General features: G+C 43.3%; 1 protein-coding gene across 7 annotated transcripts in view; it reads left to right on the forward strand.

Annotated features, from left to right (window-relative positions):
* LOC137135639 (CCR4-NOT transcription complex subunit 3-like) overlaps positions 1-4,630 on the forward strand; it is a 34,186-nt gene extending 29,556 nt beyond the window's left edge. For 6 of the 7 annotated variants that reach the window (XM_067520047.1, XM_067520321.1, XM_067520229.1 and 3 more), the window contains 2 exons: positions 79-204; positions 835-4,138. In XM_067520047.1, coding sequence (XP_067376148.1) covers positions 79-204; positions 835-933 — 225 coding nt within the window. In that variant the 3' untranslated portion in view covers positions 934-4,138. Of the gene's footprint in view, positions 1-78; positions 205-834; positions 4,139-4,297 lie in introns of those variants that run through there. The other variant, XR_010915517.1, reaches the window with a different exon arrangement.
* Positions 4,631-14,916: the final 10,286 nt, after the last annotated feature.

A 14,916-nucleotide genomic window follows, 5' to 3' on the forward strand; every position in this document is an offset into this window, starting at 1 on the left:
TTTGAACATGTATCAGACTAAGTAGTTTTAATTCTTTTTTTCACTTTTCTGTCATCTATCTTCCGCTTTCTTCTGCAGGGCACAAAGGCCCAGTATCTGGCAGCCAAAGCCCTGAAGAAGCAGTCGTGGAGATTCCACACAAAGTACATGATGTGGTTTCAGAGGCACGAAGAACCGAAGACCATTACTGACGAATTTGAGCAGGTCAGCTTCACATCTTTGACTCCTAATGATAATCTCAAAGTCGGTAAAGTCAGTAAAATCACTAAAGATGAGAAGATTTGAAGAGAAGATTGTTGTTGTTATTGTTGTTGTTATTATTATTATTCCAGGTGTTGGTTTCCATTTATTTCTTTTTATTATGAAAACATTTTCAAGTTTGCTTATTGTTTATGTGGCATCATAGAGAATCGGTTGTTGTTGTGAGGTTGTCCAACGCCCACCTTGTTTTTCATTTTCTCTGTTAATTATGTTCATACTGTGATTGCTGCTCTGCTGAACAATTGCAGGTTTAGGCCGACAACAGTTATTGCAGACTTGATTTACACTGTGGTAAATAACACAGCTCAAGGAAGTTTCAATAGTGCTGGAAATACATCTGGAAATTTCAAAAATCAACTTTAATATCAACATAGCCAAAAATTCATGGCTATGAAACATTTTTATTCAACACTAGAGTTTTTCCGGGGAAGTTATTAAAACAGTTGAGACAAACTGTTCTTGTGGATGCTGGTATATCAAAAACTGAGGCTTGAATAATTTCCTTGATCTTACTTTGTTTGCAATGTTTACGTTGATGTATTTCATTCATTTTTTTCTTTTTTCTTCTTCTAGGGAACATACATTTACTTTGACTATGAGAAATGGGGCCAACGGAAGAAGGAAGGTTTCACGTTCGAGTACCGGTACCTAGAAGACCGAGACCTCCAGTGACCTGCAGAGAGAAACACAAGACAAACGAACGGATGGAGGGCTGAGAAAGAAAGTAAGAGCGAGAGGGACAGAAGGATGGATGAAGAACAAACAGCCGAATTAATTAAGTGCAGTCCACCCGCTGACATTCCTGGGTTTCACCTCAGCTCTTTGGGTAAAGGAGATGTTTGGGCCGGAGGGGTTTGCAAAGACAGGTTTCAAACCCCTCCCTCCTTCTGATCTTCCAACCCTTCCTCATCTTCCTCACCCGGGCAGCGATTAAGTCCTCCTCTACACTTTCTCCATCATCAGGCTTTTTTTTTTTCCTCTCTTTTCCCGAACACAAACTTCAGTTCGCTTTGGCAGATAAGACACAAAAATCACCACAAATATGCAGACGACCATGTGCTTTTCCTCTCCTTGATAACCTGTTTTGTTGGCTTTAAAACTTTTTTTCTTATGTTTGCCCCTTAAGAACCAAAGATACAGTAATTAATCACTTTATGTTTTGCCAGCTTCCTTAACAGACTAATGAAAACCTGTTAAATGTAAAACGTCTGGGCACAGGGTCCTGCAGCAGCGGAGCAGAAATCAGGGAGATGATCGGTCAGCTCTTTTTCCGCTACACGAACTTAACAACCCCAAACCAGAACCACGTGAGCCCATTAGGCGTAGGCCTTGTTTTACGAGCCAGAACATTTTGCGTTCACTCAGTTGTCAGTTTAATAGGTACAACTAGCTCAAATGATCGTAATCCAATAAAACATTCCCTTGACTCTCATTCATTTATCATTTCATTTTTAGTCTAATAGAGCGAAAGTTATCACTTAAAAGATAACGTCGGTCATTTTCTAAATTTATCATATTTTCAACAGTCCCCATGCAAACACAAAAACCAACTGTGAATCGCCTTTACTCACATTTAATGTCCATCAGTCTCCAACCTGGATTAGTATTTCGGAATAAAGAAATACGTCTGTGTGGCTGATGTGTTTCTAACAGTTTTTTTGCACAACCACACAGTTTTTGCTTTCTTTCGCGTACGAATAACCGGCAACTGAGTGCACATTTCCGCCAAAAGACAACATCATTATATTTTGGGATTTTTTTTTTTATTTTTTTTTTGTCTCACTGCTGAGACAAACCGGGCTTAACGTGGTGCTGGAATTGACGTGGCATTTCCACGCAGTATTTCCCAATTTTGTGAGGATAAAAGTCTTAGTAAAACTGTTACAAGAGTTCCTAACTAAGCAGCGTTGGCATCCGTAGCAGCGGGAACAAATGTTCCTGGTTGCATCTTACGTTACAGGTCATTAAGTAGTCAAAAAAGTGAATGGGGTTTGGTGCTACACAAAGTTGCTCTGACCTCCCTGTTTGCTGATAAATGTGAACTCCACTATCAGTGTTTGGTAGGAAAACAGAGCTAAATGAGCTTAGAAGAGCTAATTAAGGGCTTGTTGAGCTTCATCGTCTCTATTGAACACCGTCTGACCTGCAAACCTGCCTCTGGGGGGGCAGTGGACCAACCAAATGTTCACCAGGGTGGAAAATGAACAGACAAATGTGGGGAAACGTTGGCTGTGGGTGGAACAACAGGCCTCTCGCACACTTAGCTTTCGGAGGTTGTTGTGTGGCTGCTTTGTTTTTGTGAATCTAAAAATATCCTGTCCTGCCTACTCCCATCCAGCCACAGTGGAGGAGTGTAGTGACAACACAGCCAGTGAGGTGTTGGTAGTAGCTGTCTCTTACCTGGTGGGCAGTGTTACGAAACAGCTTTAGAGGAAACGGATCACACATTTGGATTCTGCTTTCGAATTCGCTTTGGGTTAAAGGATCAGTTCACACCAAATGACATAAAAATCCCGACTTTCGGTTGTGTTTGCTCGTGTTTTTGGGGATGTTTCTACGGCGATTTAAGGCTCCTCATCCAACCCAATGGAGGGAAAATGATAGCACTGAACCAAATAGCGGTACTTTCTAACAAATCTGAAAAAAAGTGAAAAAGAAATGCAACTTTAGGTGATGACGCCCTGCTCTGAATGGAACTAACACAGAGCATGGACAATTCTATCATCCATCAGTAACGCAGCACTTCGGTGGCATGAAAACGTGCTCATCGCACTTGTATCTTGTGTACGTTTTGAAAGCAGTCATGTGGATTCGTTGGCTGCTCTCAAACTGGACACGCAATAATGCACATCAGTGGTTAAAGTGGGATTACTGCCTCCATCTCACCATGTTGACTTCCACTCATATGTGCCGTAATCATGTAGCTGGACCCACGGGCCCGCTGGCTCAGTTCGTTCAGCACAAGGACTGGAAACGGGGACGAACAGCCAGTGTCCAAACGCAACATATGAGCCTCTCGGCAGCTGTAAAGCTCACTAGTGTTGCTTTCAGAAAAGATTTTTTTAAACCACCCCTCCAGGAACAATCACTACATTTTATTTGTACACGTCCTTTGTGTAAAACATCTTATGTTTGTGACACCCGGAAACACATCTGCTCTCAACCAGACGTCGCCAGAGGCGAAAATGTATTTAGTGGTTTAAGTGCATTGATCCTTTAACCCGCACGCACGCACAGGCAGAGCGCCGTGGGTGTAGGACGCTACCAGCAGCTGGACGGACACTTTTGTTAGCCGCCCTCCTCCTCTTCCTCCTCCTCTGTGCACTGAAGAGAGCACAAACACCAGCACTGCTGCCCACATCTCCTCCTCTGTCCTCCAGCTCTCTGCTCACGTGTTTACACTCCGAACGGGGCCCACGATAAACACACACTCTGCACAGTTGTTGCAGGCAACAAGTCACAGCTTAAGCTTTTCTCCTCTTTGTGTTTTCCACTCGCTGCATCCTGCTGCCAACACACCACAACACACCAGCTTCCTCTAGTCTGTTGTTCTTTCACACTTGGATTTCGATTCACTCATCTCACCCTCTTCCTCTGTGTGTATGTCTCTCTCACTCTCACTCTCAGCCCCCCTCCCCCTCCCCCCTCTTCTCCATGACACCAGGTAGATATTTCCTTTCTTTTCTCAGGAAGTATTTGATAGATGAGTTCATGAGGAAATGTATCCGCCAGCAGCTCACGTCACCACAGCACAACAACTTCCCAGACAGATTTGTACCACTTTGTACCCCTCCCCCCCCAAACACACACACACACACACACACACACTCTAACCTGCCTGTGGCCCTTTTCATTTCACAAGAGGCTTTTTTAAAAACACAAATATTATCCTCCAATGTTTGGAGCAGCACCTGGATGAGAGACCATCTTTATATTTTATATTTGTTGAATTAATTGTGGTAGTTTGTATATTATTTTTTCCTTTTGTGTCAAAGATGGGGAAAGAGAATGAGGAGTCCTGTTTTTTTCTCAACAGGAGTGTGGGATGTTTTTGTAGCCAAACACAGACGGACAACTCTACACACGTTCACTTGACTGACAGTCCTGCTTTTAAACCTTTTTTTAAACCTTTTGTTTACTTTTTTTGACAAGTGGAAGGGATGAGAGGTCAATCCAAGAGCCAGAATGTGAATCTCTCTCTGCCCCTTGACAAAAATGTTGCATAGACTCTTCAAACCTCTCCTTTGTTTTGTTTTTCTGTTTTGTCGTTGTCGTCAGAATATTTGACACTTGCAAAGTGGCTCTGAAATAAGTAAATAATGAAATAACCATGAATAAAGGATTGTAAAATATTAATAAAAGAATTACTTTTCAGAAAATTGGCTCTGCGTGGTGGTTTGTGAGGGTAACGTACAGATCATAGAAGTAAATGTGCACAGAATAGTCTCAGGTCGTCAACACTCTGCACAAGAATCTGATTTACCTGAAAATGAATATTCTGCTGTAACAAGAAGTACAAATGGTAATACTTTAGTAGTACTCTAGACCGAATTAATAGCAGAGGTGTTACATTTGCCTAAGTACTATTGTACAGTTTTTTCCCACAGGAAAATAAACATCCTGACATTTATTATTTCATTAAGATACAAAATTTCAATTGTTAGTTACTTTGAATAAATAGTGAGTAACGAATGTCATGCGCACAGACCTGTAACATGTGGCCAGGAGCAACTGGGAATCGAACCGTTGACCCTGCTGTTCAAGGACGACTGCTGTTCCGACTGAGCCACATTCATAATTTTAGACATTGATTATGAGGCTTTGCTGTTTTTGTAAATGTTTTCCCAAAGTCAATAAGCACTTTGAGAGGAGACACACAGTTCAGCATCTCTGCCCTGCTGCCTGAACGGGAGCGGGGAGAGGGGGGGGGGGAGGGGGAGGGGGAGGGGAGGGGGAGGGGGGGGGGGGTGAGACCACATTACCATATGGAACAATAAAGCTTTTATGAAGCTCGTCAGGTTCTCAGGGAAACACATTAGCAGGAGCTGTTCAAGTTAGGATCCTGTTATTCACGTAGTCGCCTGTCAGCACAAGGTCCATTTGCTTTTAGTCAACTTCTAACTTCTACTTTACCTGAGTCAGGGGTTCTGCTGCATCCCCCAGGTTCAGTTTAGGACATAGGCCTGTTCCATTATCGTACCTAGAAAGTATATAGTGTGATGGAAAACAATATGGGTCAGAATCATTTATAATTATTTAGCTTTTTTTTTCAGCAGGAAACAAATGTTCGTACTGTTGGTCCTGTTGGTTTTGGACCTCTTCCCTTCCACATTTCCGATGTCTTGTATACACATGTTCACATTATTGCCCCGGTCTCTTCCCAGAATGTCCTTGTTGGGGTCCATAGAGACTTTCTAGGACATGGACGTTTGGCGGTTGTCCTGAATTGTGGGACCTTGCACGAGGCACTGACCATAAATCCCAGCATCCTTGGTTCAGGTCTGACTGTGGCCTTTGCTACATTGAGCTCCCACCTAAAATAAAATGCATCAAGTGACAGAAAATAAAAAGAAAAATTGGCTCGAGATGTGGATCTTTTTCACACATTCACACCTGCAGAACCCAGCAGCTTCCTCTGTTCTCCACGACGAAGCAGGTCACCAGGGGGAACTGGTGATAAAGGACACACACACACACACTCTTCCCTCCTGTGTGGCCTCCTTCGTCACACACTCCTGCTGCCGTGATATGTTCGTGTGCCTGGATGTTACTTGTTTACTCCACACATGGTTTCACCTTGTGTAAACTGTCGAGCAGCATATGGTGATGTGCTGCCATATGTTCGTGTTATGCTGTGTGGCGGCTGCAGATCCCCCCCCCCCCCACCATCATTTTTTTTTTTTTTTTTTGGATGACTGGCTGCATATAATTTCAACATGCCACATTATAACGTGACTTTAACCCAGCTCAAAGACGTCGGCATCTTTTTTTCCCCTTTACTTTTTCACGGGGTCGAGATGTCGGTTGATGTTTTAGGCGCATGTAGAGTTTATGACTCCCTGCAAACAGGATTGTGGGTGAGAATGTGTGTGTGTGCATTTAAAAATGAAAACAAACTCCAGATATTCACATATTCTGCAACAAAAACCATCATCTGCAGCAGTGGCTTTTACTCTATTATGTAAAACGTTTTAAATGCCACGATCACTGTGAAGCAAAGAGCACATACAGAATATACTGTGGGTCTTTCTTTTTGCAGTTACCCGACTTAACTCACCTACACAGCTGGTTCCACTCTGTAATCAGCCCTCAGCTCCGTAATTACCCACCGCGGTACATTTGCGTTTGACCGTTGCTCGGTGTGGTGGTTTTCACTCACCCTTAATTTTACTTTAGCTCCTTTTTGTTTTCACCGTTAAGTTTATACGTTTACATTTGATTTCAGTATCAGGTTCTTAAACATGCGCATTTGATTAATTTTAATGTTCGTCCACGTAAAAGGTTAGATTGAGGCTTTCTTCAAGCTTAATCAGCTTCTACTGGGCCCGGACTTTACCAAGTGCCCCGTTAAATGCAGGGACGGGGACATATGGCAGAAGCGTTTCTTTATGTGTTTTAGTTAATTTTAAAGTTTAATTGTTTTTGTTTTAGTTTTGTCATTCAGGTCAGTTTTGTCTTTGTCGATGGTTAGAACTTGTGTTGTAGTTCAGTTTATAGTATTTTAACTTTTATGGTATTAGATATGTTTGTTGGATAGTTTTCCAACTATCCCCTCAGTACCTACTGCTCACTACCTGCATCAGGTGTGTTCAGCCACTGAGAAGCTGGACCATACCCCTTCACTTCACGTGTGTGTGTGTGTGTGTGTGTGAGTCAGTGCACAGGAAGCGTGGACGTCTGGATACGTTCAAACCGCAGCGTATCAGTTGCAGGACACACATCTCAACAACGCAGTGTAGACACAACATTACGCGGTTTGATAATGTCTCTCGGTGCATAAAGTCTCTCGCCGTTACAAAAACTTCTACCTATTGAAGAGCTGCATAAATGACATTTAAGGCTGGAGGGACCTGCACACAGACTATTGGCCAATGACACCGGAGCCCACGGCCAAAGCTCCTTTGGCCGTGGGAGGGTTTCAGTGGACACCAGCAGTACCTGTGCACACGTGTTGTACATGTGTTTGCTCGTGTGTGTGCGTGCGTGCGTGTGTGTCTGTGAATGACTCACTCTCTGCTGGCCAGAGAACACTTTGACTCATCCCTGTCTGTTGACTCTACTGAGGTCTGTCAGGTCCACCGCTGAGAGCAGTCAAACGCCTCCTCCTCCCCTACCTTACCCTCCTGTCCCCGAGGACACGATGTGAAGGCTGAAAATGAGAAAAAGAGGAGGAAACCCACAGGAAGCAAGGACCTGATTTCTGTCCCTTTTCTATAGAGCATCATTTACCAAGTACACACTGTGCACCAGGGACAAGTATTTTTAAAGTGTCCCCTCGTTCTCTTCATTGTCAGCGTCAAACTAAAGTATTGTACCAATGTCCAAAGGTCAAACATGTAAGGGACCCGCCCATCTGCACTGCACAGGGGCAATTCTGTGTCATTTACTCGCTCTTTGAAGCCATTTTGTGTCTGATTATGGCCTCTGCACCTGCTCTGATTGTTCTCGCCTCATTAAGCAGCTTTTATGAAACTGTCACTGGGGCCACAAATGTCAAGTGAGGCCAAGATTATTCAGATTTAACCAAAGAGCTGTACACAGTATAATAAGACTCACAAGGTTGTTGACAGGAAATAATAAACACACATGCACAGTACGGTAAACAAAATTGATGAATGAATGCTGAAATCATTAAGACAATGGTCCACTGATTCCGTCCCCCTACCTTCACTTGTAATTGCCTGTTTCCTCTGGAGGCCTCGGTCCACACCAGTCCATCCATGACCTCCCCCAAACTGCACTTCTTACACCACCAAGAACCGTGTGCAGAAGACGTTACATCAGGCTGTCTGTCCGTCCAAACCATTCATCTGAGTCCTTGTGGAGATTTGGCACAAATGTCCAGCTGGATTTAAGGATGTTGAGACTTGAGAGTCCAGATACATTTTGCTAATTAATGGTCAAAGGTCACTGTGACCTCACATCACCAATGCTGGGACAAATGTCCAGATCGACAAATCACGGGACTTTTCCAGGGGGAACCAGGGTTCGACTCTAGTGTGAGACGCTGTGCACTTTGATGATGATCGTAACACAACATGGTGCACGTGGTTACTATAGTGAGGTAGTACGTGTTTCCTGTTGTCACTATTTCCTGTGTATGTACAAGTACTTTTTCATAACCCTAACGCAGTTTTTGTGTGTATGGCAGTAGAATGGAAACTTGCTTGACAGAGCTTCAGTCCATGCTGCTGGTTGCCCTCATTGTTTGTGCTACGAGAACACGCCCGCAATTCTGTCCTTGCTGGATTTGTCCCTGGCTGTTGCTTCTCATATAATTTGGCATCAGTTCCAATAGCATCTCAATAACCAACTCACCCAGTTGGTTGGTCCATGTCTCATTGTTGTTATTGGATTGAACAAACTGGTTTTGTGCCTGCTGGACCCCGTTTTACTGGTCCTTCCACGGTCATGAAGCAGAAAGTTGCTGGATTTCAAGCCTGAGCCATTTTTTCGCTTTGACCTACATTTGACCATTTTGACGTTCATCTGTTCGAACATCCCACTACAGAGACGAGCGTTGGAGGTGGTGGTGGTGGAGCAAACGTGCCCAGAGAACGTTTCCCTTTCCTGCTATAACACTCTCAGCTGCCAGAGGCTCTGCACAGCTGCTCACCGCCTCTGAACCCCCCCCCCCAAACCATCCTTTCAGAAGGAGTCTCAATGCCATGGTTTTGTTCCGTGATGCTATAACCGAATAATGGAGTGAAGGATGCAACAGAGGTTGAGAGCCAATCTGCACCTCAGACCCTTAAGGCTCCACACCGGCTCACGCTGTGTTATTCTGGTCTCCGGCCTTGGATTGGAGTGCGACACGAAAACAGCCCGCGGGGGAAAAACCATGACTCAATCACACAACGTCACATGAGAGCAGGAGAACAGACGAAAGCACAAGGTGAACCACGATCAGCAGTCTTCAGACGCTCAGATGGAACCAGATTATTTTATACCCTTTGTTCTGGGTTAGAAACAGTTGAGCTTTTATTTCCTGATGTTTTTTTTTCATATACCTTCACAACATAGGGTGATTCAGAAATCCATCTCTGCACAAATCCTCCTCCTCAGCTGAAACCCATTCCAGCAGGGTGTTTAGTTTCTTTCTTCAGTACATTGTGCTTTTTGAGACGCTTATGTACTGCAAGAATTTCTTTGCAATCAACAGATGGGAACAGTGGCATCCAACAGTCTTGTGGCACCATAAGGAAGCGAGGCAGCAGAGAAGCTCCACACAAGAACTGTTGTCTTTGCATTAGCGTTGTGTCCGCAAAGTACACAAACAAGACCCAACATGTTCATGTTTGAGCTTTAAAGGTGCTCAGGGTGTGTTTTGGAAGCTGAGGGTTAATCTCATAGCCTGCTAATCTTGAAGTCTTTGTACAGATGTGCACTGTTTTCATTTTGGCCTTTGATGGTCGATAACTCAAGTGCAAACTCTTTCCTCGTATCAGAGCATAATGCCATTGCATATTAAATTATAGCTTTGCCTTACTTCTTTTTATTATATTTCTTTATTATTATTATCTTTATTTATTAAATTCTTTCTTTATTCTGCCCTTTCCATTGCTGCAGAAATCGCCTTCTCCTGAACCCACAACAATCATAGATCAGTGCCCTGAAAAACAAGTGCCTTTTAAAAAAAATGCATTTAACCCATTAACCCCTGGGGGAGCAGTGGGCAGCCACAGGCAGCGCCTTGGGTGTGTGTTGTCTTGCTCAAGGACACCACTGATGCGGGGGGTGGGATTCGACTTACCAAAGTATCGATATTTTCCTCTAACTTATGGCAAGAACGATTTCTCTTCAAAGGATTAATTTTAAATGATTTGTATGCTTTAGTCTTTTTGTAGAGGCCGACTCCTTCAGACCGCTGTAAAATGTTACAGCGATTTTTATTCTGTAAACAATCTCTCCAGAATATGTCGCCCAGAATATGAAAGAAATATGTCGCCCAGTGATGATAATGTCTGGACGAAAACAACAGACTTTATGGCAAAGGTGGTTGGTCGGTCTGTAGGGGGATTGTTAACAATAATATTACTTTAGAAAATGATTGTGGTTTTCCTTTAAACTGTATCAAGATGAACCAAAAATATAAGGAAAACATTATAAGTCAGGGATCAGTAGATGTCTGATATTTAATAGTAAGTAAGTAAGCTTGGTTACAGGGTGTTACAGAGTCTGGGGGCTACAACCTGAAAAGACAGGTCCCCCCCGAGTATTCAAACAGGTTCTGGGAACCATCAGGATGGTTTGACTTGAGGAATGGAGCACACGCTTTGAAGAGTACGGAGTCAAGAGCTCTGCGATGTCCGCAAGTAGCCTGCCCGTGTAGTTCTCTAAATGATTCTGGACTTGACTGGCAACCAGTGAAGTGGAATAAAAACCGGCGTAACAGGGGCTTTTCTAGAGGATTCTAGAGCATTTTCAACCAGCTGGAGTGGATTTAAATTTGCCTTATTACAACAAGTAAAAACAGAATCACAATAATCAAGACAAGAAAGAAAAGCCTGAAAAATCCTTTCCCCAGTTTAGAGATGCTCCTCAAACGATGAAGACAGTTCATGACAGACTGTCTTCAGTGACAATCGAGAGACATAGACTGGTCAAACACAACACCGAGGTTTCTGAGGCTCGACTGCACAGAGGAGCCCAGTAAACCAAGGTGTTGTTTGATTAAAGTGATATTTTTGTCAGTGCAGGTGCAGTGATCCGAGTTTCAGTCTTCTTAGAGTTTATGTGCAGGTAGTTATTGTTTAGCCAGGTAATAGCAACATCAATTGTTATTGTCTAATTTCCCTCTGGCGACCACAGTCTCTTTAAAATTATCTAACAGACTACTCCGTCTGCCGCTCTCACCGGCAGCCACTATATTGAGTGCAGGAATCCTCTGGGGAGTTTCACTGATTTCCTGTGCAGAGGAGAGACTGGAAGAGGCGGTGGGGGTTGCGAAAGGCCAAAGAAAACAAATCAGGTGTCCACTTTAAACGCCGCGCTGCCGACTGCATGAGACGCGAGATGACCTTCCTCGTCTAATCAGGACAGCTGGAGTCCCTCCTTATCCAGAGCTGCCGGCCCGACTGAATCCCCGAGAGGATCATTAAAGGTTCATTTCTTCAAGAAGTACCTCACATCGTGCTGCCCCCTCTGAATCATATCTGCACGGCCATATCTTCCTCCTCCACATGCTCTAATTTTGCTCTTGAAAAAAAACAAAAAAACAATCTCCCTCTGTTGAGCTTTTTCCATTTTCCAGCTTTCTGTATTTATATTTTCATCCAGTGCTGAGAGGAACCTCATTTTCACCATCTGAAGCTCAACTCTTCACTCAGGACAATCAATAAACCAGGAATCCCTCTAATTATGCTATAATATAGCATAATTATATGCTTCTATATGATGCTCTGTCACACACCAGGGGAGCAGGTTGAAAATTGGTGAAGTTGCCCTTTACATAGAATATTTAGTAGGGACTCCTGCACCTATGTCACATGCACCATAACAATAATGGACACCTTCCATCAATCCATTTTCTGCTGCTTATCTGGAGTTGATTTGTGGCAGCCACAGGTTCACCAAAGTAGTCCAGATGGTCCTGACCCCGACAGCATTTTTCCAGGTCCTCCTGGGAGATCCGGAGACGTTCCCGGGCCAGTTGAGAGATATATAGACTCTGTAGCATGTCCTGGATCTGCCCCAGGGTCTCCTTCCATTTAGATGTGTCCAAACAACCTTTTAATAGAAGGTGCTTAGGAGGCGTTTCTACAAGATCCCACCAACCACCTCAACTGGCTCGGTAGCCTGTCTCCAGGGCTGAGCCCAGACACCCTATGGAGGAAGCCTATTTCAGCCATTTGTATTTTGGTCACTGCCCAAAGCTGGGTCAGAATGTGGCTTGACTGCTAAAGTGAGAGCCGATGCTGCCCCAGTCAATCCGCCGAGGCCTTAATTCGTGAGCTAGATGGCGAGATTCTTTTATCCAAAGTGACTAACAGCTAAAAGAGCAAAGCAAGTGAAATAGAAGACAATCACAGAAACAACCTGAAACCTGAAAGATCTTCTTTAGCATCAGCTGGCGTAATGTTGACGTAGTCTAAATGTAATCTGTCTACTTTCTTCTATTTAAAAACTAACCTGAGCTGAACATGCAGATTAGCTGAAGATTAGCAATGATTTGAATTGGTGTCTGATGTTACAGCATGAGCATGATGTGAATGATGAATTAGTTTAAGTACTCGTTTCATAACTACAGCTGTGCGGTTTTAGCCCTTCTAAAAAAAAATCTCTCTGTCAGGGTTTTGGGATTTGAAATCATTTGTAATATTTAATACAAGCACGTCACGGTCTGGTGACAGTGGTGTTTCTCTTCATCGATTGTTTGTGGATGCCATCAAATAATTAAAGACGGGAGCTCAAACCGAAACCTGCCAACATAGTTTTCAAATGATTGGTTGAAAGCGAAAATCTCATCTTGTGCACTTAAATCTTCTCCCTTGCAGAAGGGTCACAGAGAAAACCACCCAACTCCAGCTTTAATTCAGCGTGCTGCACACAGCTGATCTCCAGCTGAGGAACCGATTGCACGTTTATTGAAACTATTGATCTATTGATAATTGAAGCTTTTGAAAAGTCTCCTCAGCAAAGCCCAACCCAATGCAATACTGGTGCACAATTTGCAGTGACTCTGATGATAAATTACACCCTTTATTTCTTGACTTAGCTGTTGTGGTGAAACTCGTAGTTAAAGATGAGCAGACTTGACTTTGCTGAGTGAACAGCTGGCAATCATTTGGGTTGAAGTGTGCCAACTCCTCTGGCTATTTCTGCAGAGACCAACATGTAGCTTCTCCATCTGCGTTTTCCTCCACACTGTTTCTGCTGAACTCAGGTCACCAACTCGCTCTTTCCACTCTAAACCAAAAGACTTGGAATAAATATGTTCATCTGCACGAAACTGATAATAATTTGAAGGCAGCTCACCAGAGGGAAGCTAAAGAGAAAACAGCAGATCAGGGCGGCGTTTTTTTATCTGAGAGTTGCAGTGCAGATTTAACCCGCGCACACTGAGATCACCCACTTCTCCAGCTCACAGGCTGTAATTGGTTCATCACTATGGTTTCGGACAGTTAACAGTAATAGTGAGATCAACATTTCTGTGGCAAACTTCTGCCCACCATGATGTTATGGTGTTCGATCAGGGGATAGCAGCAACCACCGAGGTCTCTGAGGCCATGTCGCGAGGGTTTGAGGGGAGGTTCCTGCAAACAGTGAGCAAATAAAATTTCCCACATGGACAAATTTCATGCTACATTTACATATTCTATAGTGGCCTTACAGAGCAATTACCTTTAAACTGCTGTGTGGTGGAAATAAAAATAGCTCCTTTCTTTGCTTTGATGCACACGTAATTGTAACATGTACAATTAAAAAAGACCTTCACATACATATGGACATGGTCAAATAATGTCAACTCTATCCCTCCCAATTCTAACCACCACTTGTAATGCTACCGCAGTATTTTCTAAAATCATTGCTACTTTGTTGGCTGGAAAGAGAAACCTTGGGAGACATTACGCCTTTAAATAAAGAATTAATCTGCATAAACATGAATAAATAAAAATGGCATGAGTTCTGATGTTTAATGGAAGTGGACTGATGAGTAATGCATCAACCGAAATGCAATTACAAAAAGAAAAGCATGTAAGGATGAAAAGACAAAAGGAAAAGTACTCTACAGTAATTAATTTCATTCACATTGGACTTAATCTTTTTTTTTTATTTGCATTTTGAATTTGCTTTTAATTCACTTCTCAGGACGAACACATATCCATTACTATACAACATTCATTCAAAGTGCTGTTTTTTGTTGTTGTTGTCGTTGTACTGAGGATAAATGTTTCCATTCATTCTAACACTGCAAAACTCAGTTTCCACGTGGCACCGATGTCAACGCTTTAAATCGGCCGAAACACTGACGGACGTCATCATGAAACACTGCTCTGAGGGTGACGTGTTATTTCCTACTGACGCGCCAGCGTGCACTTTTATAAACCTGACATGCCCACTGCTGCTAAAATGTGCACTCTGGCCTTTGAGAATTTATTTATTTTTATTTTATAACTCTCGTGGCAAAATGAGAAAATGTCTAAAATGGCCTTTGGGGGTTTTATTTCTGCGTGGTTATTTGATTAAACCAAATAACATTCTGATCATGCTGCGTCTGCGGGGCTAAGAGGTTGTTGCCTGCAGGTTAGGCATCAGGATTCCCATCCATTGCTGCGAAATCTAAGCCGGAGGCTTGAGGCAGAGCGCTGTCGTGAGATTTGCATTTCATATTTTCTCTTGTGCTGCTGAAGTCGGCAGTGAGTGATGGAGGCAAACGGCCTGAGCTGCAGAGGCCCGGGCCAAGAACAAGGAACAAGCCTCCACTAATTTGAT

The sequence above is a fragment of the Channa argus genome, chromosome 1, assembly GCF_033026475.1.
Source record: "Channa argus isolate prfri chromosome 1, Channa argus male v1.0, whole genome shotgun sequence".
NCBI classification, from domain to species: domain Eukaryota; kingdom Metazoa; phylum Chordata; class Actinopteri; order Anabantiformes; family Channidae; genus Channa; species Channa argus.